Source organism: Prunus avium, chromosome 7, assembly GCF_965620075.1.
Source record: "Prunus avium chromosome 7, drPruAviu1.hap1.1, whole genome shotgun sequence".
NCBI classification, from domain to species: Eukaryota; Viridiplantae; Streptophyta; class Magnoliopsida; order Rosales; family Rosaceae; genus Prunus; species Prunus avium.
In genome coordinates, this window is record NC_142290.1 from 5,780,520 (window position 1) to 5,807,742 (window position 27,223).

General features: G+C 38.8%; 2 protein-coding genes, 1 long non-coding RNA gene and 1 pseudogene across 4 annotated transcripts; 2 read left to right on the forward strand and 2 right to left on the reverse strand.

Moving 5' to 3' along the window:
- Positions 1-239: 239 nt before the first annotated feature.
- Positions 240-5,568, reverse strand: LOC110759120 (uncharacterized). The gene is made up of 5 exons (XM_021961150.2): positions 5,076-5,568; positions 2,268-2,380; positions 1,819-2,187; positions 883-1,621; positions 240-647 (listed from the first exon to the last, which is right to left on the reverse strand). Exons 1-5 carry the CDS (start codon positions 5,311-5,313, stop codon positions 577-579), a joined length of 1,530 nt encoding a protein of 509 aa, XP_021816842.1. The 5' UTR covers positions 5,314-5,568; the 3' UTR covers positions 240-576.
- A 104-nt stretch (positions 5,569-5,672) lies between these two features.
- LOC110759121 (calmodulin-interacting protein 111-like) lies at positions 5,673-8,861 on the forward strand (annotated as a pseudogene). The gene is made up of 3 exons (XR_015825636.1): positions 5,673-6,189; positions 6,297-6,452; positions 6,599-8,861. The product of XR_015825636.1 is annotated as a calmodulin-interacting protein 111-like (transcript).
- Positions 8,862-13,617: 4,756 nt separating this feature from the next.
- Positions 13,618-14,824, reverse strand: LOC110759119 (uncharacterized). Its single transcript, XR_002527054.2, has 3 exons — positions 14,300-14,824; positions 14,080-14,164; positions 13,618-13,820 (listed from the first exon to the last, which is right to left on the reverse strand). It is a non-coding gene; the product is annotated as an uncharacterized LOC110759119 (long non-coding RNA).
- A 2,728-nt stretch (positions 14,825-17,552) lies between these two features.
- On the forward strand, positions 17,553-26,698 carry GTB1 (global transcription factor group B1). Its single transcript, XM_021961151.2, has 17 exons — positions 17,553-17,802; positions 17,901-17,990; positions 18,689-18,818; positions 19,152-19,227; positions 19,358-19,505; positions 19,599-19,731; positions 19,842-20,088; positions 20,168-20,353; positions 20,438-20,563; positions 20,659-21,045; positions 21,124-21,234; positions 21,339-22,115; positions 22,298-22,439; positions 22,519-23,684; positions 24,200-24,409; positions 24,866-25,325; positions 25,957-26,698. Exons 1-17 carry the CDS (start codon positions 17,772-17,774, stop codon positions 26,436-26,438), a joined length of 4,902 nt encoding a protein of 1,633 aa, XP_021816843.1. The 5' UTR covers positions 17,553-17,771; the 3' UTR covers positions 26,439-26,698.
- The last annotated feature ends 525 nt before the right edge of the window (positions 26,699-27,223 follow it).

Genomic DNA, 27,223 nt, shown 5'->3' on the forward strand with positions numbered 1-27,223 from the left:
TCAAAATTAAAAACGGATTACATTAGTGGAGATAGAGAGTGAAGAAAGCAACCAGAATGGAGCTTCTTCTATCCAAGTCTGAAAATTCGAACAACAAAGAGCATAACGTGGAAATTTTACTTCTCTAGAAGTTAGCCTTATGAAAATTTTCAGTCCAAAAGAAAGAAAGAGAAGGTTTGGGAATTTTCTGGTGAACAGATTAACATATTTCAAAGGCATACATCATTGACTCGGAAGGATTGAGAAAATAAAAAAGGTCGCGGAATACATTTGCTGGTTTCTTCCCTCTTACATTTCTGTGGAAGAGAATACACAAAACAGCGGCAATACATGTAATCAAAGGCCTGCCACCTCTGTGACTTTGACCTGAATATGCATCTGCCAGCTGAATTTTTAATTTTTAATCAAATATTTACACGCATAGAAGCAACATATATTCACCCAGATGTGAACCCGTTCTTGGCGTAGTTCGCCATTCTAGAACTCTTCTGGCTCGTGTTGGAATGATACAGTTGTTGAGTCCCTTGAATACCTCATAAGTGGTTTAACTGGGAACGGATCATTTATCCGATGTTGTTATACATGTAACACAAGAACTAGGAACAGAGAAAATGCCCATTGAACAGAAGGAAGAAGAGCTGCAGAAGCTGCAACAACAGTGTGTTAGAATAACTGAACATTAACATCAATGTTTAATTCAATCTCTTGACAGTAAAATAGTAATAATTTGTTTTTGGTCAGCTTGAAAGAGAGATTGTAGTAATCAATCAGCAAACTTGTCGTACGAAAGAGATTGTAGGCGCCAGAATGGACAAATACTATTCAAAAGAGCACAGAAATCCGACAATAAAAGAACAAAAAATATAAAATCAATTGACATACATGTGGATGGCGATGGTTCAGCTGATGACATTGTGTCAGAATGTCCTGTATCTGATTTACCCTTTGATGGCGGCTGGGCATGAGCAAAAACCACATGAGGCAAAGGACTGGATACTGGAACTGAACGGTAGATGGGTGCTGATGGCTGTACTTGTTTTTGTGGGGAGGGAATAAAGACAGGAGGAAAAATACTTGGTGCAACCGCAGGAGCAAAATGAGACCCCTTTCCAGTCTTCCCTCTAGATCCAAACTGGAAACTGGGAGGCTTTGCTTCACAACTTTTCTCAGGTGGAGAACCTTTCTGTGCGTCAGGTGAACCATCCTTAGGTGCAGGGCCACCTTTTTGACTTGCAGGTGGACCACTGTCAGTTGCAGGTGCAGGTGAAACTGCAGGAGCTAGATGGGGGTTGTGGTGGTGATGATGATGGTGGTGATGATGATGGTGATGGTGGTGGTGATGGTGGTGCGGATGGGGTAGTGGAGCAGGAGAAGATGACGGCGCAGTGCCATCACCACCATTAAGGGAGTAGATAGATGATAAACGGACTTGCTTAACTCTACCAAATACAGTATTATTCAGGCCCAGGTTTCTTGAATGAGAGCCTCTGATGGTTTGAGTCAGTTGTTTTAACCTTTGCATTGAAGGAGTATTTCCAACAGTCAGAAACACAGATGCCTGAACAGTTGTGGGGGCTGCTACTGTTGAACCTCTTGAGTTTGACAACATAATATACAAGTTCTGCGGAAAACAAAACAAAATCAATCACAACATGCAAAAATGCATTGAAGCCTATGAAATCATCAAACTAACAGAATAGAAAATTTTCAACAAATTGCTAGATGCAAACATATGACTACATAAAACTACGGATACACCTCAGGGAAATATATGCACAAGGTGCAGGTACTGAGAAAGCATAAAAAGGATAGACTAACCTCATAGGGTGCTAGATGTAATCCTGCCTTCAGCTGGCTTTTCAGTTCGTTGAAATTTAATTGTATTTGATAGATGGAGAAGTTTAAGGTAAAATTGAAATGGATCTGCACTTTCTGCAGAAGAAACGCATTTTGTGGAGGAACTATGGTAATTCCACCTGGAAACTTTAGTACCTCAAAAAGGAATGTGGGCCCAAACAAGGATGTATTCAGGCTGAGTGATTGGTGTGTCACCAGATATTCAAAAGATGCCTTGATCAAACTTTGAGAAGTGGGTAATAATTTCGATGATTTTGGCTCAGGATCAACCCCAAACACAATTGTTGTTCTGCTTGATCCAGTTAAGGATTCCACAGATAAGATTACGACCTGGTTCAAATAGTGAATTAGATCAAAATATAGAAAAGATGGAGACTGAGACTCTGATCAGAAAAGAAGAGTGCAGATACCTTAATTGATGGAGCGACAATCTCATCAAAAATGTCATTTTCAAGCTGCAAAATATTATCCTCCAGCAAAGAAACTGGCTTCCAAAGATTGAAACTTGCTACTATATAATGATCTGGATAAACAAATGTCATCAGTAACAAACCATAATTGGTATAATGTCATCAAAACTAATTCAAAATTGTTCTCACATCATAAAGCAAAATGGAAGGAAAAAATAATAATTTCTGCTAGAAATGGAATTTCAAAAGCAACCTGTAAGGTTACTCATGAGGATAGTCATGAAAAAAAAACCAAAGCAATGAAAGGAAGTAGAATACTCTGCATTGGTAAGGTAATAAAATGAAAAAACTTAGCACAACACTTGGAAGTTGGAATCAAGTGATAGCATAACGCAGTCAAGATCAACAGGAACAACTGCATTTTACATTGTCCCAAACCTTCCCACTTTTAATTGCCTTATAGGTTGCTCTGGTGATCTAAACAAGCTTCCAAAGATACAAAACAACAGCCATAACAAGGTGAATCAACGCACTTAAGACCCAAATATTAGCATCAAATTCAGATGAATCTTTGGGCACATAATACTCTCTCTCTCTCTCTCTCTCTCTCTCTCTCCAACATCGCCATTCTCCTGATTGTAAGGCGGGAACTCACAGATTATACTCCACAAAGCCCATTCTGTACCCAGCTTATCATGGGGGTGGGGAAACAAGAAACAAATTACCACAAAAGTGGACTAGTGGCAGTCTTCACATCTTTTGGCAATGTAAGTGGGAATCCATTAATGAAAAATAAGAATCACACTCAGATGAAGGTGATTTATCATGTCTTCCAAATGCACCCTTAAGACCCAAACAGTAGCATCACATTCAGGGCATGGAGGTTAATAATCTCTCTCTCTCTCTCTCTCTCTCTCTCACACGCACACACACACAAAGGACAATGATATCAAACTTCAGCAGGCTTATTAGCAGATTAATATGAGTTTCCTTCTTTCCTGGATTGGTTGTGATTTAGTTTTGCAAACCTTTTAGATGCAAGTAAGGGCAGAACCAGTAAATAGTATTCACACTTGAAAAAGCAAACGACAATAAAAAATGCGCAAAAACATACAACCTCCTCCCCTAATAAATACATTAACGAAATTTTTTGCAACAAGCTGCTACTACAACTCTATATAGAATGTATAGGCTTGAGCGCACATGGTCACCTGATGACCATTGTATCAACAACCTGTAAATTGAAACCCAATGGTTGAAATTAATTCCAGATGAAAAAAATATAAAATTTATTGGGCTTTGAACCCAATTTGTCATACTTGCTGATGATCATGCGAATCAAGACTCATTCCATTTCTTATATTTCATTGAATAAAGGACCTTCAGGATTGATAATTAATTTACAACTCAAAGAAAAGCTAGGAGGAAGCTTGTAATCAGTAGTAACTCCCTAGGAAATCAAACTCTAGCACATGCAAGCTAGTGAAAACTGTAGCACAAATTCCCACTATAACATCTCAAATAGAGAGATCATGGGTTATTTGACATGCCATTATACTGTATAGGGCCAGTTAGTAGCAGAAGATAATGATGTGTGTCCTATCCCACACATGGAAACCTAAAATTTGTAAACACACTAAGGGGTGTTAAGGATGGAAACCAACCAACACCCCCCCAAAATAAAAAAGACCTGGTGTCATGGCTATTCAGGTACAATTTCCTGAATATATTATGAAATTTCTATGTATAAAATATAAGTAAGAAACATATAGAGTGAAATACTCATGAAAAAATACATTGTATTTTATTTTCTTCACATCCCAAGCGTTGGGTATGGCTGGACATGATTCCATGGTTCTCTAGTGTTTAACATACCAAGTGTCTTATAGATCATAGGTGAAAAGCACATTGACTTAAACATGAATGTTTTTTCTCATGCACACATCCAAATAAGAACATGTTTCTACTTCCATAAAGGATGCCTCGATACCAAAAAAAAAAAATATATATATATATATAAAGAAATAAACATATGCTTTTAAACTTAAATCTCTGGTCATTAAAGCAAGTTCACAACATAAATAACAGATGGGAGCTTAAAAGGAAAAACATCATTTGGACTAACACATCCACGTTTAGCATCTGAATACAATTCCTTAAATGTAGGTCCTTACACTGTTAATTTTGTATGGCTTACTTTAAATAGAAATGCACAAGGTAACTGAAACAAGAACCAAACACATAAATCAACAAAAGGTCTCACTACAATTATTTTGTTTTCAGTTTATATTCAAAGCAAATAGCAACGTTCCTATTTGTTCCAAATAATGTAGGGAAGACAAATGCGAAATTAAACTCATTAAGCATAGAATTTTTTATGCCAGGGATGCCCAACTTATTTATGTTTCTCATTTCTAACGAACCAAAATAACATAAACAAAATATGGCAAAATGTCTCAATCGCCTGAGTTCCTATATTTCCTCAGCAACCAACAAATACCCACCAAGACCAACAAAACCACAAACACACTCCAACCCCTCCAACACCCCCAATTCTACAGAACAAAACAACCGGTAAAAGAATTCCAACTTGACAATTTTGCTTCCCAACATTTTCTCAACAACCGAACCAAACATCATAACCACACAACATAAATATCTATATAAAAATAAATAAATTTAAAAACCCAAACTAAAATTCCAAAAAATTAACCGAAACTTCAGATCCAATAGCTTGTAACACAATGTCGGTGCGCACACACACTAACCAAATTAAAGCCCAATTGAAGAAATTAATCAATAACGCACCTTTGAACTTTGAATCAAGATCCAGATCGCTCTGATCCGCAAACTGAAGAAATGGAGGCAACCAGAACATAGCAGAGAGGAACAAAGCAACAGAGAGTAAGAGAACCAAGATGCATCTGAGGCCAATGAATTTCCGAAACCCACCACAGCAACCAGCACAGTGAGCCTCTGCATTTTGGGCTGAGGCCTCAGAGGCAACATTGGAAGGCAAAGCCTGGTCTTCTTCAGACTTTCCCATGGGGAACAATGCAAGTGGAATAGTGGGTCAGGCTCCATGCCCGGTTTGCTCAACTGGGTCTTGGATGGTTTCAGCCATTCTGGACTGTGGTATGAGAAACTCAAGCAATCACCTCCAAACTTGAGAGACCCAAAAGGGATTGTGGCTGAGGAAGAAGTGTTGGGGTTGCTCTGTTTGAATTTCCTCTGGTGGAGAAATAAATGAGTTTAGGGTTTGAAGGTGGGGAGAAGTAACTTCTGCTGCAAATGACAAGTTGAAGTCTTTTTTGAGATGGTGTTGGTTTATCTGTTTTTCCTTTTTTGTTTTTTTTTTAATGTTTTTTGTGGGTTTTCTCTTTCCGGAAGTTTTTATTTATTAGACAAGTGAAGTGGAAAGTACAGCGGGGGTTGGGTCAAATAAAATTCGAAGTCAATGCGTTTTCTAAGTTGCCCTGCGCTGCTCTCTCAGCCTATCTCTGTCTCTCTTCTTATTTTGTCGCCCTTTTTGCCTTGCCTCTCTGTTTCTCTGTTGCTAACTCTTTTTGCTGTGCCCCCTGAAACCATATTTTTCCGAGAGTCATAGCCGGGACTCCGTACCAAAACACCAACCTTGTCAGTGTTGTATTTACAGATGCCTTTTTCAAGGGGAAAGAAGCATTCAAAGAACCAATCAAGGTTGTCGAATTCTGACAACTTTTCTTCACCTGGGTCACTTGATTTTGAAGCTACTGATGAGAGTTTTGCAAGCTCTCTTGAACAAGCTTCGGTTAAATACCCATCTCTGATTGGGAACTCTTTCATTGCCGAGTCACTGAGACCACAAAAGCTGTAAAATTCGGCTTTCAGAGCCTTCCATTCCAATGTTGCCTCTTCCTTCTCTCCTGGATCCATTGTTGCGGTAAATTTCCACTTCTTCATCTTCTCTTTTACAAAGCAATCCAAGTTTTCTCCTTATTTTATTGTTGGTTTAACTGTGTCATGTTTTTGCACTCATTGGATTGATAGGTGTCTCTTCCTTGTTTGAAGAGTAGATTTTCAGATGGATTTCCTCTCAGCTCATTAGCAGATGAATGTGCTAGACGTAGGGTTGATTCTTGTGGGCAGTTAACTAATGACGCAGGGAACTACTTTGCTCTTGCAATGATTTTTCCTTCTTCTAAGGTTTGAAATTTGGCAACTGAGTTACTTTTTTTGCTCCCTTTATTTGGTATGGCAATTGTGACAAATGGTTTTTCTAATAAAAAAATGGGGTCTGCATTTTTACCCTAAAACATTTTCTTTACTTTTATTCATATCTTTTATCTCAGGTTACAAAGAACGGAGTGCTATTGTCTTCAAATCTTTCCAATACAATGGATTGTCCTCCATCAGGCAGGGTCATATTCATCCACTATGTACAAAATCAATCCCAAGCTGGTCTTGTATGTGATACAAGAAAAGCGCGTAGCACTAAAGTTAATTGCCTCTCTGTATACGACTGCAAGGAGTTAGTTTTGGAGCTGCTTCCTTCTCACAATGGATTAATTATGAACAATACCTCTGCCAACTTTTCTTTTGGAAAATCTTACTATCATTCTGAAAATGGTGGAAACATATGGTTTTGATGTGTTCATAAGTTATGGTCCTTCTTTTATTACATTCATTCATGAATATCTTTTTTTTTAGTTACGATGTACAAATGGTCCTCCTGGTACGGGAAAGACTTCTTTGGCTCGATTATGAATTTTTCTCTGTCAATGGATCTGAAGTTGTGAAACAATACCCTGGAGAAAGTGAGCAACCTTTGCGTGAAGTTTTTGACCCGGCTAGCCACGCTGCACCTTCTGTGGTTAGGTTTCTTCTCTGTTTCTATTTTCTTGCCTTTTATTTGAAGGATTCATTTTCTGGTTAGAACTTAGATGCATGTGGTGGTAAATAATTATGTACTTTCATGCAACATGCAAAACTGTTTTAATCCTTTTCATGTGCACTGTTGATACTGGTCCAGGCCTTTAGTCATTGTGAACCCTGATGTGATCTCTGTAGATAGCTCATTAGAAGTCTCAAATAAACATGGCACATGTTTTCCTTGGAATTTGGAAATTGTCAGAGTTTACAGAAAGCTTGAAATTAAGATTGTTAATCCATTGTGAGGTTTCTGGATTTAGTTATGGAGGGGAAGGGGTTCGGTGGAAGGTGGAGGAAGTGGATTTCGGGTTGCTTGGAGTCTACAAATTTTTCCATTATGATTAATGGGAGGCGTAGGGGTAAATTCAAGGCTTCTAGAGGTGTAAGGCAGGGGGATTCTTTATCTCCTTTCTTGTTCAATTTGGTTGTTGATGTGTTGAGTAGGCTCTTGGAGAAAGCCCAAGAGAACAACATGATTGAGGGGCTCAAAATCAGAAATGAGGGGGTTGAGATTTCTCATATGCAGTTCAGAGACGATACTATTTTTTTCTTGGATGCTGCTGAAGAGAATTGGGAAAATTTACTTGAGTTGCTGAATTTATTTTGTAAGATTTCTGGTTTGAGCATCAATAAAGCTAAATGCTCTCTTCTGGGCATCAGCTCTAATTGTGAGAAGATTTCCAGATTGACACAGTCCTGGGTCTACCTCTTGGGGGGAATCCCAGAGCCCTTAAATTCTTGGATGCTGCTGTGGAAAAGGTGGAAGTTCGCCTCCAAAACTGGAAAAAAAAAAAACCTACTTATCTGGAGGTGGAAGGCTTACTCTAATTCAAGCAGTCCTAAGTAGCATCCCAATTTATTACCTGTCCTTGTTCAAAATTCTGATTGGGGTGGCTCATACATTGGAAAAGCTGATGAGATGTTTTTTTATGGGAAGGTTCTGAGGAAGGCAAGAAAGATCATTTAGTAAGGTGCGAGCTGGTGGCTAGAAGTAAGTAGGGAGGGGGTTCAGGTGTGGGTAATTTGAGGGAGAAGGATGCGGCCTTGCTTGCCAAATGGCTTTGGAGGTATCCGAAGGAGCGTGACTCTATATGGCGTAAGGTGATCAGGAGTAAATATGTGAGGGCTGTGAGGGTTGGATGAGGGTTCCTGCAAATCCTATAGTTTTTTTCTCTGTAATAGTGGCAACATGCAGATTTTTTCCCCCACTTCCCAGATATGGAAGTCTAAGGCCCCTCCTAAAGTTAAATCTCATGTGTGGTTGCTAGCTCTCAGGAAGCTCAATACCTGTGACCATCTTCAAAAGAAGAGGCCTTATATGTGTCTTTCTCCCCACAGGTGCAATCTTTGCGAGGAAAGTGTTGATCACGTGTTTCTTCATTGTCCTTTTTCTTTACAAGTTCGGTGGAAGTTGTTCAGGGAGATTGATGCTTGCTGGGTTATTCCTAAAGGCTGTAATGAGTCTGAGGCTCTAGGTTAGGGGAAGAAAGCCAAAACTCTAGGAGATCTCTAGGCTGTAGGGTTATTCCTACCCACCTCCTAAAATAAGGAGATCTCTAGGAGCTCTTAAAAAATTGAAAGCGTGATTGTAGATGCTTTTACGCATGAGAAATGTAACTAAATACTGGAAAAGGTTCTCTCCCATAATTTGTATTAAAAAAAAATTATGATAAAAACTTTAACTTGGAGGAAGTTTGCTAAAATACGTACTAACAGGAATTTTTGAATTTAGAAGGTTTTGGTTAATAAGCAATGTATGCAAGTAAAGGTCCTTTTGAAGACGTAAAAGACAAACTAAAATATATTAACGAGCTTGATGCTATTGCACATGCTATTTCACCTAACTTTCCAAAGGTAATTAACCACTATGACAATTTGCAACCAAATGAAAACTTGATTCTTCAATCTTCCTTCGTGAATGAATGAATCAATATACTCAACCACCCAAAAAAATAAAAAAAGAATCCATGTCCAGATACATACACCGGTACCATGTATTGAAAACCAAAATTATAGAGAAGAAAAAAAAGCTATACGTTATATATGCCCCATCCTCAAGTGGTAGCTTCAAGAGTGAAGAAAAGTGAGGGAGAAGGGGTTTTTTCCTAAGTCCTTAGAAGTCATTTTACAAATGGGTAAATTTATCTTTAAAATTTTGAAGACAAGGTGAGTAAGAAAATAGGAGAGGTTGATGGAAATAGTAGCACTGTTTTCTGAATGGCATAGAAGAAGAATGTGTCTTAAAAGTGGCTTTTGAAGATTTTGAAAACACCAGGAGGAGAGTGAGGCCCAGTGCCATGCGGGAGGTAGGGTCAATACTTCCATGTTTACATGTAGTTATTTCAAAATTACAAGATGTCAAACAAAGTAGGGCAAATGTTCAATTATCTATTCTTCTTCGATATGGAGGTATTTATAAGGATGTACAACCCTAAATAAAATATGAAATAAATCTAAATTACAATAGGAAATAAATCTCAATTATAATAGGATTAGACAAATAGGTAAGTAAGCAAAATCTTAACATAGTAAGGAACCAAAATCCTAACTAAATAAGGACTCGCCAGCACTCCTCCTCAAGTTGGCGCAAAGATGTTTTGCATGCCCAACTTGACAAGAGAGGCGTAGTACACCATACTCGAGGCAAATGCAAAAGCAAAAAACAAATGCAAAGCAAGGCAAGGGCAGAGACAAGGCAAAGCAAAGGCAAATAAAGGCAAGGCAAGGCAAGGCAAGGCAAAGGCAAAGACGAGGTCAACGACGATATCAACGACAACAACAATGACAACAATAACGACAACGATAATGGAAAACGGAAAACGACAACAACAAATTCTTCCATATAAATTTTAGCTAATTCATGCAGACACAACTTATATTCACTCCCCCTCTCCCCCGAAAGAGAATTGGTCATTGGAGTCAAGAAATAGGCAATATCTTCATGGGAAAGAGAAACATATCATTTTCACTCCCCTTCCCCCGTTGAAGATGAGGGGAGGAGAACACTTAAATTGCAAGGAGAATGCAAGCACAGGCAAGGGCGAAGCCAGGAATTTTTCCACTGGTGGGCTAGCTAAAATAAAAGTATACATTAAATCATATGTTCAACAATAATTGAAAGTGTACCTATTGAAGTTGTGCTTTGCGATCCTTGAGAGAGTTGAAATCTTTTATTATTAAATGGGAAACCACCAAGACATATATTTTGAATAAAATAAAATAAAAAAAGCAGTTGCACCCATATTCCCAAAATGAGGGTCCAACGAGAAAGTTGTGCTCATAGTTAGAAAGTTGTGTTGACGGGCTATAGGTCTTTTCTTTAAATAAATATTAAATCTACCTGGGCTATAGGTCTATATTCTTTAAGGAAAAAAAAAAAACCTACATGGGCTACAACCCACTATAGCCGTGTAGATAGCTTCACCCTTAAGCACAGGTCATAAGAAACCTAGCTCTGATACCATGTCAAACAAAGTAGAGCAAATATTCAGTTATATATTCTTCTCCGATATTGAGGTATTTATAAAGAAATACAACCCTAAATAAAATAGGAAATAAATGTCAATTATAATAGGACTAGACAAATAGGTAAGTAACCAAAATCCTAAGCGAATAAGTACTCGCCAACATAAGACAATAGGAGTTATTTATTTTTTCTCTCATTAGATTGACAATTCCAAGAGAGTACTTTTTTGAGTTCAAAATGTGAAATTTTCAGTGGTTTGATTATTTAATTATATCATGCCCCGTGTTTTGGATTAACCCTTTAATAAAAATGCATGTGGCCATTGGTATCATAAATTATGTTGCCCTATACCGTCACTTGGTAGGAAACTTTTCTATCAGCTATATGAAGGAATGTTCTCACTGATATAACTGCTCTGACTCTTAAGTTGTTGCTTTAAACTTGTAGGTAAAACTTGTGATTTCAAAGGTTAATTGGGAAGATGCTGGTGGTCAAAGGGAGGTAAAAAAATCAGTTAATGGAAGCTGTAATATGGCCTCAAAGTCACGACTCGACTCCCCAAGAAAGATATTGTTCGCTTTGGGCCTCCCCCCTCACGGTTTTGTTCTTGGGCTCAAGCTAATGTTATCTTGCCCAAAAAACCTCTTGCTAGGAAGAGAAGTGCCCACACATATAAAACACTTCACATTTCCCTCCCCGACGGGTGTGGGATTGCTCACCATTCTTGTTTCCCCAAGACACGAGTCTTACAATCCACCCCCTTTGGGGCCCAGCGTCCTTGCTGGCACACTTCTGGTCAGGGTCCAGCTATGATACCATTTGTCACGACACGACTCCCTTAGCAAGATATTGTTCGCTTTGGGCCTCCCCCCTCATGGTTTTGTTCTTGGGCTCAAGCTAATGATATCTTGCCCAAAAGGCTTCTTGCTAGGAAGAGAAGTGCCCACACATATAAAGCACTTCACCTTTCCCTCCCCGAGCGATATGGGATTGCTCACAGTTCTTGTTTCCCCAAGACACAAATCTTACACTCAAAAACACCACGATGCATTCAAGCAGATAAGGACTTAGCCCCCTACAGGGGCTCTGATGTATGGACCTCCTAGATGCAGCAAAACCTTCATGGCTCGTGATAGATATGAAAATATATATAATTATATGCATCTAACATGCACTATTTTACTAAGATTTTGAGTATATTGCATTTGTTTACTTTGTTTTAGTTGTTCTACAGAAAATCAGAGGAGGAAGAACAGAAGTGTTATGGTCGACAATTAGAGGCTTTTTCCTATGCTAATTAGGAAGTGAAGATGTGTGTCTTTGGGATGATCCAATCACACTAAGAATACTCATTAAAATGAGTTTCCTCATGCAACTAGGAGTCTTAATTGCCATATCAGCAATTTCAGCAACTCCCCATTTAATTGACGTCAATTTTTGGGCAAGAATCCCAGTTCAATATGCTAAATTCAAACAATATAGGAAAAGAATTTCCTAGGGCCCATAAGAAAGAGACGTTAGCCAATTTTTCACTCATGTATATGTTTTGGCGCTAGACTAGAGGATTTTCACGCCAGAAAATAGAGAGCAATTTTTCATGCTAGAGAAGCATAGGAGAGAAACTAAGAGCGCAGCCTGCAACTTCAAGGGTTTTTCTTCTCTAGTTTTCAATTTTCCTTCTTCCTTATGTGCACTAAAATTTTAAACATGATGTGTAACTAAGTTTACACTAAGGGCCTGTTCGGTAATGTTTTAAAGGGTTGTTTTCATTTTCAGAGAACAAAAATGAGGCAAAAACATGTTCGGTGGCCCAAAATCAGAAAACACTAAGAATGTTTTCATAAAATGAAAACAAGTTCATGTGTACTTGTAGAAAACAAAAAAAAAGTTGTTTTCATTCTCATGGGAAACATTTTCATAAAAATAACTCACATATTATTATTTCAAATTGTATTACCAGACACATTTTCATTGTTTTTGTTTTCTAATTAATCTACCAGATGCATTTTCATTTCCTGAAAATGCAAATTCATTTTCTTGTTTTCATTCTCTGAAAATATTCTAAGAAAACGTTACCGAACGGGCCCTAAGGTTTCAATGTAGCCCCAATATGAATAAAACCCAAATAATGACAGCTGTTGCTATTGAATTTAATTTTGATTATTAAATTACTTTGATGCCCTATTGAGTGTTTTGAGTTTTTTTTATGAGGTTTTGGGGTTGGGCTTGTTTTAAGAAATCAATGAGAGTTTTGTAATTTATAAGAAGTTAAAAGCCTTTTTGTTATGTTGTAAATGAGTTTTGTGTGTGTTTCTAAAATCCATTTCATATAGGGTTTTTTTAAATAATTTGGGCCCCTATATTGGGTATAATAGCGAATCTCACTTTTTTTAATCGCCCCGCTACACATGACTTAAAAAGTTAATTTATTAAAAAATAAATATATAATTGTATTTCTCTTTTATATATTTTTTTACAATTTTATTTTCTTGACAACTTTTTTTATTGAAATTAACACTCAATATCGAAAAAAATTATAGAAGAACAAAAGCAATTGCAAAAAGTTTTTATTTTAAATAACAATTGTTAAAAAAAAAATCTACACACGTTTTAAAAAGTATAGGGCTGTGCACGGGTCGGGTTGGGTCGGTTATGGGCCCAAACCGCACGCCGAACCGAACCTTATCGGCAGGCCCAAATGCTAAACCGTGGACCTCCTTTTTAGGCCCATTTTCGATTTAAGTCGAAACCCGATTTGATCGGGCCGGGTTGGTTCGGTTCGGGTATTCGCCGAGGCCCAATAAAGGCAACAATTGAAAGCTTTTTTTTGTTTAGTTTTCCAGGCCCATTCAGTTTTTTTGTCAGATTTCAACAATTCAAGTTTTGACAGTTTCTGTATAGTTTTTCCAGTTTTGACAAATCAGCATATATGAAGTTTTCATCATTCAAATACTTAAAAAAACCTTAAAACCATAGCAAATAATCACCCACCACACATCTCCAAATACATAAATTAATTATTATTACAGTCCATAGCAAATTGTGAGAGTAATCTCAATCACAATTTGCATATTTGCAAAGTTCAAAAGAAAATCCAAATAAAAACAAATAAATTTCCATTACATATACACATACAATTCCATGAGTTGTTTCATATTCAAATCAGATTTGCACCTCTGCACAAAGAAAGAAAAAACAGTTAGTAAACATATGAATTAGGAACAAATACCATCATTCATTCGCAGTCACATATCAGATTCTTGTTCCAACTCCAGCTCTGCCTAATTTAACTACAAAGTTCAATAATAAAAGAAATCAGTGTGCCAGCTAATTTAACTACAAAGTTCACATATCAGCTATGTCATCTACCAGGTTAAAACTAAAGGAGTGGTCACTTTTATAAAGGGCCATTGATACCAAAACAGAGTACCTTACCATAAAGTGAAGAAACTCCCAAGAACCAAACAGGCACCAGCTACTCCGCTAGCCACCATTGATATGCCCAAGCCCCAGCTTCTTCCTATTGATATGCCCAAGAAAAAAATATCTCAGTAGGTCACGCTAAAGTGAGGAAGAAGGATGAAGATCAGAAGATGACCATGACAACTGACACAAAACGAAAACAATGAAGAGAAATTAAAAAATGAATGGAAACCTGGAGCGGGAGTGACTGAGAGAGCGAGATCAAGCGATTGAGAGAGCGAGAGCGAGATTGAGCGACTGAGAGAGCGAGATCGAGCCATTGAGAGAGCGAGAGCGAGATCGAGCGACTGAGAGAGCGAGATCAAGCGATTGAGAGAGCGAGAGCGAGATCGAGCGATTGAGAGAGCGAGATCGAGCGATTGAGAGAGCGAGAGCGAGCGATTGAGAGAGCGAGAGCGAGATCGAGCGACTGAGAGAGCGAGAGCGAGATCGAGCGACTGAGAGAGCGAGAGCGAGATCGAGCGACTGAGAGAGCGAGAGCGAGATCGAGCGACTGAGAGAGCGAGAGAGAGATCGCGAGAGAGAGAGAGAGAGAGAGAGAGAGAGAGAGAGATCGTGAGCGACTAAGAGAGAGAGCGAGAGCGATTAAGAAATCTGGAAAAAGCTGGCGGCGGATTTGGGGAGAGGAGGTTGAGAGTGAGAGAGACTGAGTGAAAGAGGCTGAAGACGGAATGACAAAAAAATGGAAGCCCCTCAAATGTTTAGGGTTTCGCCGGATCGAGTGTGGCAAGGAGTAGAAATGTCATAAAATTGACGAATCATCTGTTGACACTTGTATTATTTATTTATTTTAATAATATAATTAAAATATTCGGGTCGGTCCGGTTTTCGCCGGTTTGGATATAATTAAACCGGTCCAACCCGGTTTAGATCCGGTTCGGGCAGTTTTTTTCACCGATTTTAGATTTTTCAATATAAAAACTGAACAAAACCACCTTAGGCGGTCCGGTTCGGCCAGTTCGATCGGGTTTTCGGTTAAAATGCTCACCCCTAAAAAAGTACATCAATCTATCTATATATATAAAGGCAGAGGCATCAAACGATAAAAAATTCAAAAACCCAAAAATTACCCATGATTCACTATGTGATAAAGGAATGCAAATTAATATAATAAGGGTTAAATGGTAAAAAAAATTATTATTTAAGAAAAGTATAGGCCTCGTTTGGTATCTTACTAAAAAAAGTGAACTAAAAAATAGACCTGGCAATATTGCACACGACCCGTTAACACGACACGAATTCGCACGAAATTATCAGTATTTGGGTTGAGCTTAATGGGTCGGGTTGAAAACGGGTGAACCCGTTAGCCACCCGTTAAGCTAACGGGTCGTGTTGGGTCGAAAACGGGTGAACCCGTTACACCCGTTAGGGAGGTTAATTTTGTAATTTTGCAAAATTTCTTTTCTTTTCTTCTTCACCTTTTCCTCTTTTTTTTTGGGTGAGTTCACCTTTTCCCTTTAGCTTTCTCTTTCCGTGTCCTTTTCTTCTTTCCTTTTTTTCCTTTTCTTCTTCCTCTCCTTTTTTTCTTCTCTTCTTCCTCTCCACTCAACAAACTCCTCCAGCTCTTCCTCTCCTTTTTTTTTTCTTCTCTGCTTCTCTCCACTCAACAGACTCCGTCAGCCCAGCCACTAGAGTCCACCAACGAGCCCAGCCACCAGAGTCAGCCAGGGAATAAGGAGGAGGTATCTGGGTCGAGTTCCACAGATTGAATTTTCTTTTTTCCTCAGTTTCTGTTGTTGTTGGGTTTTAATATATTTGTGAGAGAGATATATACTATTTTGGGGTGAGAAGATTGAAATGTAAAGGGAAAGAGGGAAGAAAGGTTAGGGTTGGGGTTTGGGGGAAAAAGGACAGAGAAGGTGTTGGCTAGCTGGGTAGAGAAGCTGTGCTTTGATGTTTTTTTTTTTTTTTTTTTTTTTTTTTTTTTTTTTTTTGGTTTATTCTTAATGGGTTAACGGGTCGTGTCGGATATTCGCGAATTGTAACGGGTCGTGTTTGGGTCTAGTATTTGTCACCCGTTAACTTAACGGGTCGTGTTCGTGTCAACCCGTTAAGAAAACGGGTTGACCCGTTAACGACCCGGAACCCGCTAAAACGACCCGTTTGCCAGCTCTACTAAAAAATCATGATTCTTTTTAAAAACATGAATTTTCAAATACTAATTTTTAGATCTAAAATCTTGTTTGGTATTGAATTTCAAAACTATTTTAAATCTTAAAAATTTCAAAAATAATATTACAAAATATTATTTCACTTGACCTAGGACCTCAACTAGGCCTCCAATGACGCCATCATTGGAGTTCTCGTCACTGGCGTCTAGCCCGAGTCCAAGAGCTTCAACAAAGTCGGAATGCCTAAGATCCCGACCAGGTGACACAACCAATGCTAATAGAGAGAGAGAGAGAGAGAGAGAGAGAGGGAGAGAGAGAGAGAGAGAGAGAGAGAGAGAGAGAAATCATATTGTTTCTATTTTTAAATATTGGGGTGTTTTTGAGTTATTGTTGAGTTTGAATTTTTAAAAATGGGCCTATCAAATAGATTTTTTGGGTTTGAACTCAAAAATTATTTTTGAGTTTAATAAATTGGATCCAAGTAGGATACCAAACGGGCGGATGAGAGTTTCTTTTTTAATAAAAAAAAGAAACATAAGACTACAAGGTTCGCCTCTACGTAAACCACCACCCTAAAGATCCAAAGCTAAGGCCACCCAAGCTTGACAGAGTGCACCCATAAATGATAATCTTCAAATTGATGACCAAGTCTTACAAGAGCATTAGTTAGGAAATTCCCTTCACACAAAATGTAATGAAAACTCAATTGTTCAAGTTGATCTTGCAAAAAGGACATGTTCTGCATGACACATTTAATTATCTAAGGAGGGCAACAACGACCATTGAGCTATCCTTTCAGCGTGGCAAACTTTAAACTCTAAGAGCATCTCGAAAGGAGATGTTAAATCCAACGTGGATGCCAAATTAGCTAAAACAAACTGCATAAATCACTCCAACCGAACAACTTAATTTTGACGGGGAATGGTGTCGACCCTTCAAGCGTTATTTGCATTTAATTTGCAACTTTTTAAATCAAATGGCTCACAAAGCATTACATCCATATAAAAAATAAAAGACAAAATAAAGTAGGCCCATTTTGGCCCAGCCCATTGGGCTTAGCTTGGCCCGGTCCGATGGGCTTTCTCATGCCCTGTATATGGGCCGGGCTTGGGCTTTGAATTTTCTAAACAAGCTCGGCCTGTTATTTTCTCACACGTTTTTAAAGTCTAGCCCAAGCCTATTAAATTTGGGCTGGACTAAGTCCTGCCTAGCCCATTAACGAGGCCTATGTAGTATTGGGCCAGCAAAGGGAATACTATTTTGCCCAATTTCCCCAAAGAAAAAAAGACCCCGCTAGCAATTTTTTTTTCCGGAGCCAATCCCCACCCCCACCCCCCGCGCCCCCCCAGCCCTCTCTCTCTCCCACAACGCACGTCACAAATATTCATATTTGTTCTTGTGCTCAGAATCCTGAGAGAGTGCTCACTCTCACAGGACACAACACTCAGCAAAAACCACATTCCTTGTGAATTAGAAGCCACACTTCCGTCGTTGCCCTAACCCAAAACTACCTCTCTCTCCCTCACCGAAACCATGGGCAAAGCCGTCGTCTCTGACGAAGAAGGTAACCCAGCTTCATCTTCAATTCTCTTTTTCTTACCTCGCATACCTAAAATTAACCCTAACACTAGTCTCACGGCCTTTCTTATGATGTTTGTTCAGATGAGGTCGAGCTCGACGAGGACGAGAGGGAACCCCTTCACGGCGACGCAGTCGATGACCGGGATGGCGACGATGAAGAAGATGAAGACGGTACGGCCTTCTGTTTCTTCATTCGTTTGTTAAATGCATGAAGTTTTCTGTGGGTAAAATTTTTGAGCTCGATGTTGGTCAATATATGGGGGTTTAGTGGATCCATTGGTGAAATTGGGTTTGGGTTAGGGTTAGGGTTTCGGCTTTTGTTTGTTTGCAAAGATTGGAGTGGTTTCTTTCGAGGAACTTTAGGGCAAGCGTTGGGGTTTGTATGGATGTCAAGAAATGTAGGGCAATGAAATGAACTCGTCATCAAGATTCTTCGTTTTCATTTAACTTTCCAATGTAATGATGACTGTTTCGTCTTTGCTTTATCCCTTGTATTTGTGTCTTTTATGTTGAAGATCACATTTTCGAAACTTGGAATTTCGTTAACGTGTTTGGTCATTGCTAGATATGTTTTTATTCCTATATAATGATTCTTTTTTTTTAATAGATAATTTCTATGTAATGATTCATCATTCATTTATACTTCCCTTTTCCTTATTTATTTTCTGGTTCATGTTTGTTTTATTTTGTTTTCCCCATGCTGTTGGATGTAGTATTTCACTTTTATTTTTAGTGTTGTTTTGTTCTTCGTCATTTTTCTTGACATCCGAACTTTGTCTCATCTGTTTATCTACTCTTAAGAGTTAACCATGGATCAATTTTTGAATTAGCTTCATCTATAACATTATTGTCATGATTGATTTTTGCAGAAGGGCCAGATGAATATGAGAAGGATGATTTTATAGTAGATGATGTTGATGAAGAAGAGGAGCAAGAGGAGGAAGAAGATAGGGCAGACAGTGATGAAGAGAGGCAGAGGAAGAAGAAAAGAAAGAAAAAGTGAATATTCTATACCCTGAGCTGTAATCTCTCTAAAATATGTGAAGCTTTTCATTGTGAAATGTCTGGAAACAAAAAATCTGGTTTGTTTAGTTTTCCTGACCTTGGACCTGTAGTGTTTTTTATTTCACATGAGACTACTGGAACTATGCGGTAACAAAAGAAAATTGAATTTCTTTGTTATAAGAGTGGTTTTCTTTTTCCCATTTGCAGATGAAGATGAACGCAATGTCAATGAAAATCTTCTTTTTATTTTCTTTTTCTTTTAAAATTGTGTAGCAAGAGGGATAGTTATTCATTTTATAACTTATTTTCTTCTCTCTTATATTCTAGAGAGGAGTATGTCCTTGATGAAGATGACTATGAGCTCCTAGAGGACAATAATGTGATTGCCCCCCGAAGGAAGGCTGTAAGCACTGTCCTTATTTTCTTATGGTTCTGTTGAATTTGTAACTTAAGCATTTCTTTCTTTTTCAATGTACATAGTTTATGATTCGAATTCATTCTCTCTCTTATTTTTCTTGTCCAAACCTTTCCAGGGGAAATTTAAGCGGCTGAAAAAAGCTCAGAGGCATGGTGAGGGAGAGCCTGGTGGATTATCTGATGAGGAGGAGTTTGTTGGTAGTGGTAAAAGTGGAAGAACTGCGGAGGAGAAGCTTAAGCGTACCTTATTTGGTGATGATGAAGGTATATATATGTATGCATATGTAGAACTTGACTTGTAGGATAGTCGGTGTGTAAATTTGGTTTATTGTTGTTGATTATGCTGTGCCCATGTAGGTCCTCCACTTGAGGACATAGCTGAAGAAGAGGAACCAGCAGAAGCAGAAGATGATGGGGAAGTTGGTGAAGAGGATGAAATGGCAGACTTTATAGTTGATGAAGAGTTTGATGAGACTGGAGCTCCTGTGAGGTATTTTGTGCAGTTTGTGTATGCCCATGCCTGTGTTTATGGTTTGAACTGAATTTTCTAATAATTTGAATAATCAACTTGTTTTTTGTGGATGTTAATTCCTTGTTTAGACAGAGGAAGCTTAAAAAGAAAAAATCTAGGCAGGCACCAGGAGTATCATCCTCTGCTTTGCAGGAAGCCCATGAAATATTTGGTGATGTGGATGAATTACTGCAGCTCCGTAAGCAAGGTTTGGATTCCAGTGAATGGAGGGAAAGGAGGCTTGAAGATGAATTTGAACCAATTGTTCTTTCTGAAAAGTATATGACAGAGAAGGATGACCAGATCCGGGAGCTTGATGTTCCGGAAAGAATGCAGGTTCTTTGGCTTGCCCTTGATAATACTATAATATCCGGTTTCATGTCACATGAGCTGTATTTTATTATTTTCTTTGTAGATATATGAGGAAAGCACTGGTTCTCCTCCACTGGATAGAATTAGTATAGATGATGAGAGTACCTGGATTTATAATCAACTTGCAAGTGGTACAGTACATTCATTTAGCAAGACAGGCTTGGGAAATTCTATAAGCAGGGATGACATCATCAGATTTTTGGACTTGCATCATGTGCAGAAGTTGGACGTTAGTATTCTGATTAATGTTGGTGTATTTCTGTTAATTTATCTGATATTTATCTTATTAATGTGTCTCACTCCTTGTTTCCAGATTCCCTTTATTGCCATGTATCGGAAAGAAGAGTGCCTAAGCTTATTGAAAGATCCTGAACACCTTGAGTTGGAAGATGAAAGTCAGGATAAAAATGACAGGCCATCTGTACTCAAGTGGCACAAGGTACTTGTCATGGGATTTTTTAAAATGTGTTAAGCTGGCATAAGATTAAAGAACGAACAAGAAATATGTTTAAACTATTTACTTTTTCTACAAAGGTGCTTTGGACCATTAAGGAGCTGGACAGAAAATGGCTGTTGCTTCAGAAGCGGAAAAATGCTTTACAATCTTACTACAATAAACGATTTGAGGAAGAATCTCGACGTATATATGATGAAACCAGACTTAATTTAAATCAGCAGCTTTTTGAATCAATTATGAAGTCGCTGAAGGCTGCAGAATCAGAGAGAGAGGTTGATGATGTTGACACCAAGTTTAACTTGCATTTCCCTCCGGGTGAGGCAGGAGTGGATGAGGGACAGTATAAGAGGCCCAAAAGGAAATCACTTTATAGCATCTGCAGTAAGGCTGGCCTGTGGGAGGTGGCAAGCAAGTTTGGTTACAGCTCTGAGCAGTTTGGACTGCAATTATCTCTAGAAAAAATGGTAAGTTTGGTTTGTCTTTCACTTTCAGATGTTTTGGCTGACCCAGAGATATGAGCTTCATGCTTAATTTGATTGTAGAGAATGGATGAGTTGGAGGATGCTAAGGAGACCCCAGAGGAGATGGCTTCAGACTTTACATGTGCAATGTTTGAGAATCCTCAAGCTGTGCTCAAAGGAGCTAGGCATATGGTATGTGTTAATAGTTTAGTAGTTTGTAGAAATATGAGCTCTATCATGCCTTGTCATAACGTCTGGTTATAAATCGTCTGATGTTTTTTTATGTCTTTTTCCAGGCAGCTGTTGAAATAAGTTGTGAGCCATGTGTCAGGAAGTATGTTCGAAGCAACTACTTGGATATTGTTGAGTTATCAACAAGCCCAACACCTGATGGAAATGTCGCAATAGATGCTTTTCATCAGTTCGCAGGGGTGAAGTGGTTGCAAAGAAAGCCATTAAATAGATTTGAGGATGCGCAATGGCTGCTTATCCAGAAGGCTGAAGAGGAGAAGCTTCTCCAAGTTACTATTAAGTTGCCAGAAGACAGATTAAATAAGTTGATAAGCGACTTCAATGAGTACTATCTTAGTGATGGTGTTAGTAAATCTGCACAACTGTGGAATGAGCAGCGGAAGTTGATATTGCAGGATGCCCTTTTTAATTTTCTTTTGCCTTCAATGGAGAAAGAAGCAAGATCCTTGTTGACTAGTAGAGCTAAAAACTGGTTACTCATGGAATATGGAAAGGTTCTTTGGAATAAAGTCTCTGTGGGACCATATCAGCGGAAGGAAAATGATAGCTCAGACGATGAAGCTGCACCGAGGGTCATGGCTTGCTGTTGGGGCCCTGGGAAGCCAGCAACTACTTTTGTGATGTTAGATTCATCTGGGGAGGTGCTAGATGTACTTTACACGGGGTCCCTTACTCTACGCTCCCACAATGTTAATGATCAGCAACGAAAGAAAAATGATCAAGAACGTGTTTTGAAGTTCATGACTGATCATCAACCACAAGTTGCTGTCCTAGGAGCTGTTAACTTGTCTTGTGTTCGCCTAAAAGATGATATTTATGAGGTTAGTGTTACTACAGTAATGATCTTTTTTTGGCCGATATAGTGATATTTCCTAGTGCAAATAGTTTGATGAAGTCAGGTGAGGGGTTTTCTTATGATGGATTTTCTTTTAGTGTGTATATACATTTCATATTTTCATTATTACACTTCATGCTTATTTTGTTTGACTCTTGCCATTATCAGATAATTTTTAAAATGGTGGAGGAGAATCCTAGAGACGTTGGCCATGATATGGATGGCCTAAGCATTGTATATGGGGATGAATCTTTGTCTCGCCTGTATGAAAATTCTCGGAATTCATCTGATCAGCTACCTGCACAATCAGGTATTATGTTTCCAACCTTCTAAATCTCTTGTGTTCATGCAGATTTCTTGGTGTTGATTTTATTTTCTTGTGTTATCAGGCATTGTCAAGAGGGCTGTGGCTCTTGGGCGTTATCTTCAAAATCCGTTGGCAATGGTTGCCACACTTTGTGGACCAGGAAGAGAAATCTTATCTTGGAAACTCAATCCTTTTGAGAACTTTCTCACCCCAGATGAGAAGTATGCGATGGTTGAACAGGTCATGGTAGATGTCACAAACCAGGTAGGCCTTGACGTAAATCTGGCTATAAGCCATGAATGGTTATTTGCACCGCTGCAATTTATTTCAGGGCTTGGACCTAGAAAGGCAGCATCTTTGCAGAGATCATTGGTAAGATCTGGCGCAATATTTACTCGAAAGGATTTTGTGACAGCACACGGGCTTGGTAAAAAGGTGTTTGTCAATGCAGTTGGTTTCTTGCGTGTTCGGCGGAGTGGGTTGGCTGCTAGCAGCAGCCAATTTATTGATTTGTTGGATGATACAAGGATTCATCCAGAATCCTATGCTCTTGCACAAGAATTGGCCAAAGATGTTTATGATGTGGATGGTGGCAATGATGAGGAGGATGCTTTGGAGATGGCTATAGAGCATGTCAGGGATCGACCTAATTATCTAAAAAACCTTGACGTTGAAGAGTATGCTAAAACCAAAAAGCGTGAAAATAAGATAGAAACATTTTGTGATATAAGGAGAGAATTAATACAGGGTTTTCAGGATTGGCGTAAACAATATGAAGAACCAAGTCAGGATGAAGAGTTCTATATGATTTCAGGTGAAACTGAGGATACCCTTGCTGAAGGAAGAGTTGTGCAGGCCACAGTTCGCAGGGTGCAAGCCCAAAGGGCAATTTGTGCTCTTGAATCTGGGTTGACTGGTATGCTTATGAAAGAAGACTATTCAGATGATTCCAGGGATATTTCTGAGTTATCTGACAGACTGAATGAGGGCGACATCCTCACTTGCAAGATCAAATCGATTCAAAAGAATAGGTATCAAGTGTTCCTAGTTTGCAGAGAGAGTGAGATGAGAAATAACCGACATCAGAACACACAGAATGTTGATGCCTATTACCATGAAGACCGAAGAAGTCTACAGAGTGAGCAAGAGAAAGCTCATAAGGAGAAGGAGCTCGCAAAGAAGCATTTCAAGCCAAGGATGATTGTTCATCCTCGTTTCCAGAATATAACTGCAGATGAAGCAATGAAGGTATGTGGTTAATAATTCTTTTATTGATATCTGATGTTTCAGTTTATCTGTTTGATTGATTTATATTATGGAATTTGTTGTTGGTCATTACTCTTCTTTACCGAAAATCAAGTCGCATTGTTTTTTATCATATGCCTCTGGGTTATGCTATGCCTCAACATGTAAGCCTCGTGGAGTTAAAGTTGGTTTGACCAAATTTTACAGTGCTGACTTCAATACTAGTTCTTGAGTATGTGAAGGAAGTGGTCTCTCATTTGAAACGGATTCTGAAACAACAACTTTTCCTTTGATTTTCCCTCCATATTTTCTACCATTCATGCTCCTAGTACTTGAATTATTTTATGCAGGATTGTTTATTGGTTTTGCTTTTATTTGTAACCTCTGTAGTCTAAGGTTTAGTTTTATTACATACTCTTTATATTATCTTGATCTTTGTAGTGGGTCATTTAGTGCTTGAATTATTCATATTCCTGAACCATTTGTCTTATGGAATAGTGTCATCTGTTATGTAACAGTTCTTGTCTGATAAGGATCCTGGGGAAAGTATTATTCGTCCTAGTTCTCGTGGGCCTTCATATTTAACCTTAACTCTCAAGGTTTACGATGGAGTTTATGCTCACAAAGACATAGTTGAAGGTGGAAAGGACCATAAGGACATCACAAGCTTACTCCGCATTGGTAAGACCCTGAAAATTGGGGAGGACACTTTTGAGGATTTGGATGAGGTTAGTATTTTAAAAATGATGTGTTCTAAGAGTACTGTATTCAGTTGTCTTACTTTTGTCACGATTTATAACTACTGAATGTCAATTGTTTTTAATTCTGAGTTTCTTTTGGCTTTTAGCCAATGTAATTGACCTATATACAATTTCATAATGCTTGAATCATGGTTGGTTAGAGTTTGGACAAGAAAGCACAGATTTAGTGTTATGGATTGCTGTAATTGTTGTTGAACTTGCTCATCAGAAGCTTAGATATTTTTGGAGTATGGGTTCGTAGAAATATTTGAACTTGTATGCTTATCTTGTTCTGAAGCAAAACAGTCATCATATGCTTGTTGTAGTTGGATGTTAAAAGGTGGTTGCTCATGCAATTTTACCTCTTGATGTTGAGGGATAGAAATCTGATGGAACACCATTGAATTGAGTACTGATGTGCCTGTTGACTAATTAAAAATGCAGGTAATGGATCGTTATGTTGATCCTTTAGTAGCTCACTTGAAGTCAATGCTAAATTATCGCAAGTTCAAGAGGGGCACAAAAGCAGAGGTTGATGAACTTTTGAAGATTGAAAAGTTGGAGTATCCTATGAGGATAGTTTATTGTTTTGGGATATCGCATGAACATCCAGGCACTTTCATTCTGACCTATATACGGAGTACAAATCCACACCATGAGTATGTTGGTTTATATCCTAAGGGATTCAAGTTCAGAAAAAGGATGTTTGAGGACATTGATCGGCTTGTAGGATATTTTCAGCGCCATATTGATGACCCTCAGCATGAGTCAGGACCATCAATTAGATCAGTTGCTGCTATGGTGCCAATGCGGAGCCCTGCAACTGGTGGTTCAACTAATGAGGGTGGTTGGAGAGGCCAGTCTTTTGACAGGGATCGGTCATCTACGCCGAGTTCACGAACAGGTGAAGTCTACCAAAAGAATGCAACAAGGATTTGCAACTTCTATGTTTGATGAGCATCAATATTTGCATGGGTGTAACTGTTTTGTTGCAATTCAATTAGCAGAATGGAAGTACCGAATAAAGCACTAAAAGCTATTAGTTAAAAATAGGTATTTATGCTGTAACAGATTAAAGAAAAAGGTCATGTTTCTGCATATAACTTGAACAATTTGACTAGAACATTGGCCCTACACTTGGAATATGGACTGCCCTTTATAGATGTTTCTTTCTGCACAATATGGCCAACTGAATGGAAAACTCTAATTAAGGTTCATTGCTCTATGGCTTTTGTGCACATTTAATTAGCCGAGTGTGTTTTTTTTGCTCTCATCCTCAGTTTGCTGGTTGGTTAGTTTTCATTTTGTCCCTGTTGTACTTTCTTCAACAAAATTTTCACATTGCCTTTGTTGGTTTAATTCTGTTGCCCTTCTGTCATGTATTATAGAGATACGCACTGATTATCTGTTTTATCCTGTCCGCAGTGACACCAGACTCATAGAATTCCTTGCTTCTGTTTCTATTTCTTCGTGTCTGATCCTTGCTTCCTTTATCAAGACTTAATTGACTTACTTTTTTGTGTTTAACTTTACAGGCCGAAATGATTACAGAAATGGTGGCAGTAGAGATGGACATCCAAGTGGCCTACCTAGACCATATGGTGGCCGTGGCCGTGGTCGAGGAACATATAACAACAGAGGAAATAGCACCGGCAATGAGAGGCAGGATTCTGGTTATGATGCTCCAACATGGGGTGCAGATTCCAAAGATAGGGATGATGGCTTGGGCAACTTTCCTGGTGCAAAGGTCCAAAACTCACCTGGAAGGGAAGCTTTCCCTGGTGGTTGGGGTGCTGGTGGAAGTGGCAGTGGAGGCAGCAGTTGGGGTGGTGGCAGTGGCAGTGGCTGGGGTCAAGGAAGTGGTGGAGCAGGAGGGTGGGGTGGAGCTGGTGCAAATGATGCTGCTGCTGATAATGGGACTACAGGATGGGGTTCAGACCCGAAAATAAAAGGTTCGGATAATGGGTCTTCGGGATGGGGTTCTGAACCCAAAAGAGGTGGTGGCGGTGGTTGGTGAAGAGACTAGTACATTTTGCCCCACCCTTAACAGTTTTCCCACTACCAATCTGTGAGGGATGGTTTGGAAGCTGCTCTTGTATACGGTTCTTGAAGCCCCTTTACCATATCTGACTCTGTTTGACCATAAAAGACACTAGTTTACCCGGTTATGCGAACTTGTAGGAATTTTTGCTGTGGCAAACAAATGTAATGGAATATATTTCTCGTCTGCCTTGTACGAATCTCTATATTATTAAATGCACTATAAATTTCTCTCTCTCTCTCTCTCTCTCTCTCTCTCTCTCTCTCTCTCTCATGACAAAAACATTTCTGAAATTTCCATTCCACAAAGCAAGCACTACTTCAGAGATTACCATGAATGAAAATTGTACATAGATTCAGGTGCACGGATAATTGTCATAACTTGTGTTGAGTTGGTGTGAAGTACAAGTTTTTAGAAATTGTGGAAGCAAAATTCCACTAATTCCTACTGTTGCGCTCTTAATGAATGAAAAACACTCTGCCCTGGTCTTTTGCTTGTACTAGATAAATATCGAAATCCTTATTGCTAAAAGAACAATTCAAGTCAATTTCTCACTTGGAGGATAGAGTGCTAAGGCATTAAAATGAACAAATTTGGGTCAATGAGGGGATCTCATGTTGAGTTCTTACAACAATCCCAAATCTCATCTGAGCCTGTGACTTTTGGATAAGGCGCCTACTTCAGCTTGGCATCCTTGCAAGGCATGGGATATGGATCAACATTTGGCCCACAGCCCATGGCCGAAGTGGGTAGCTCGAGGT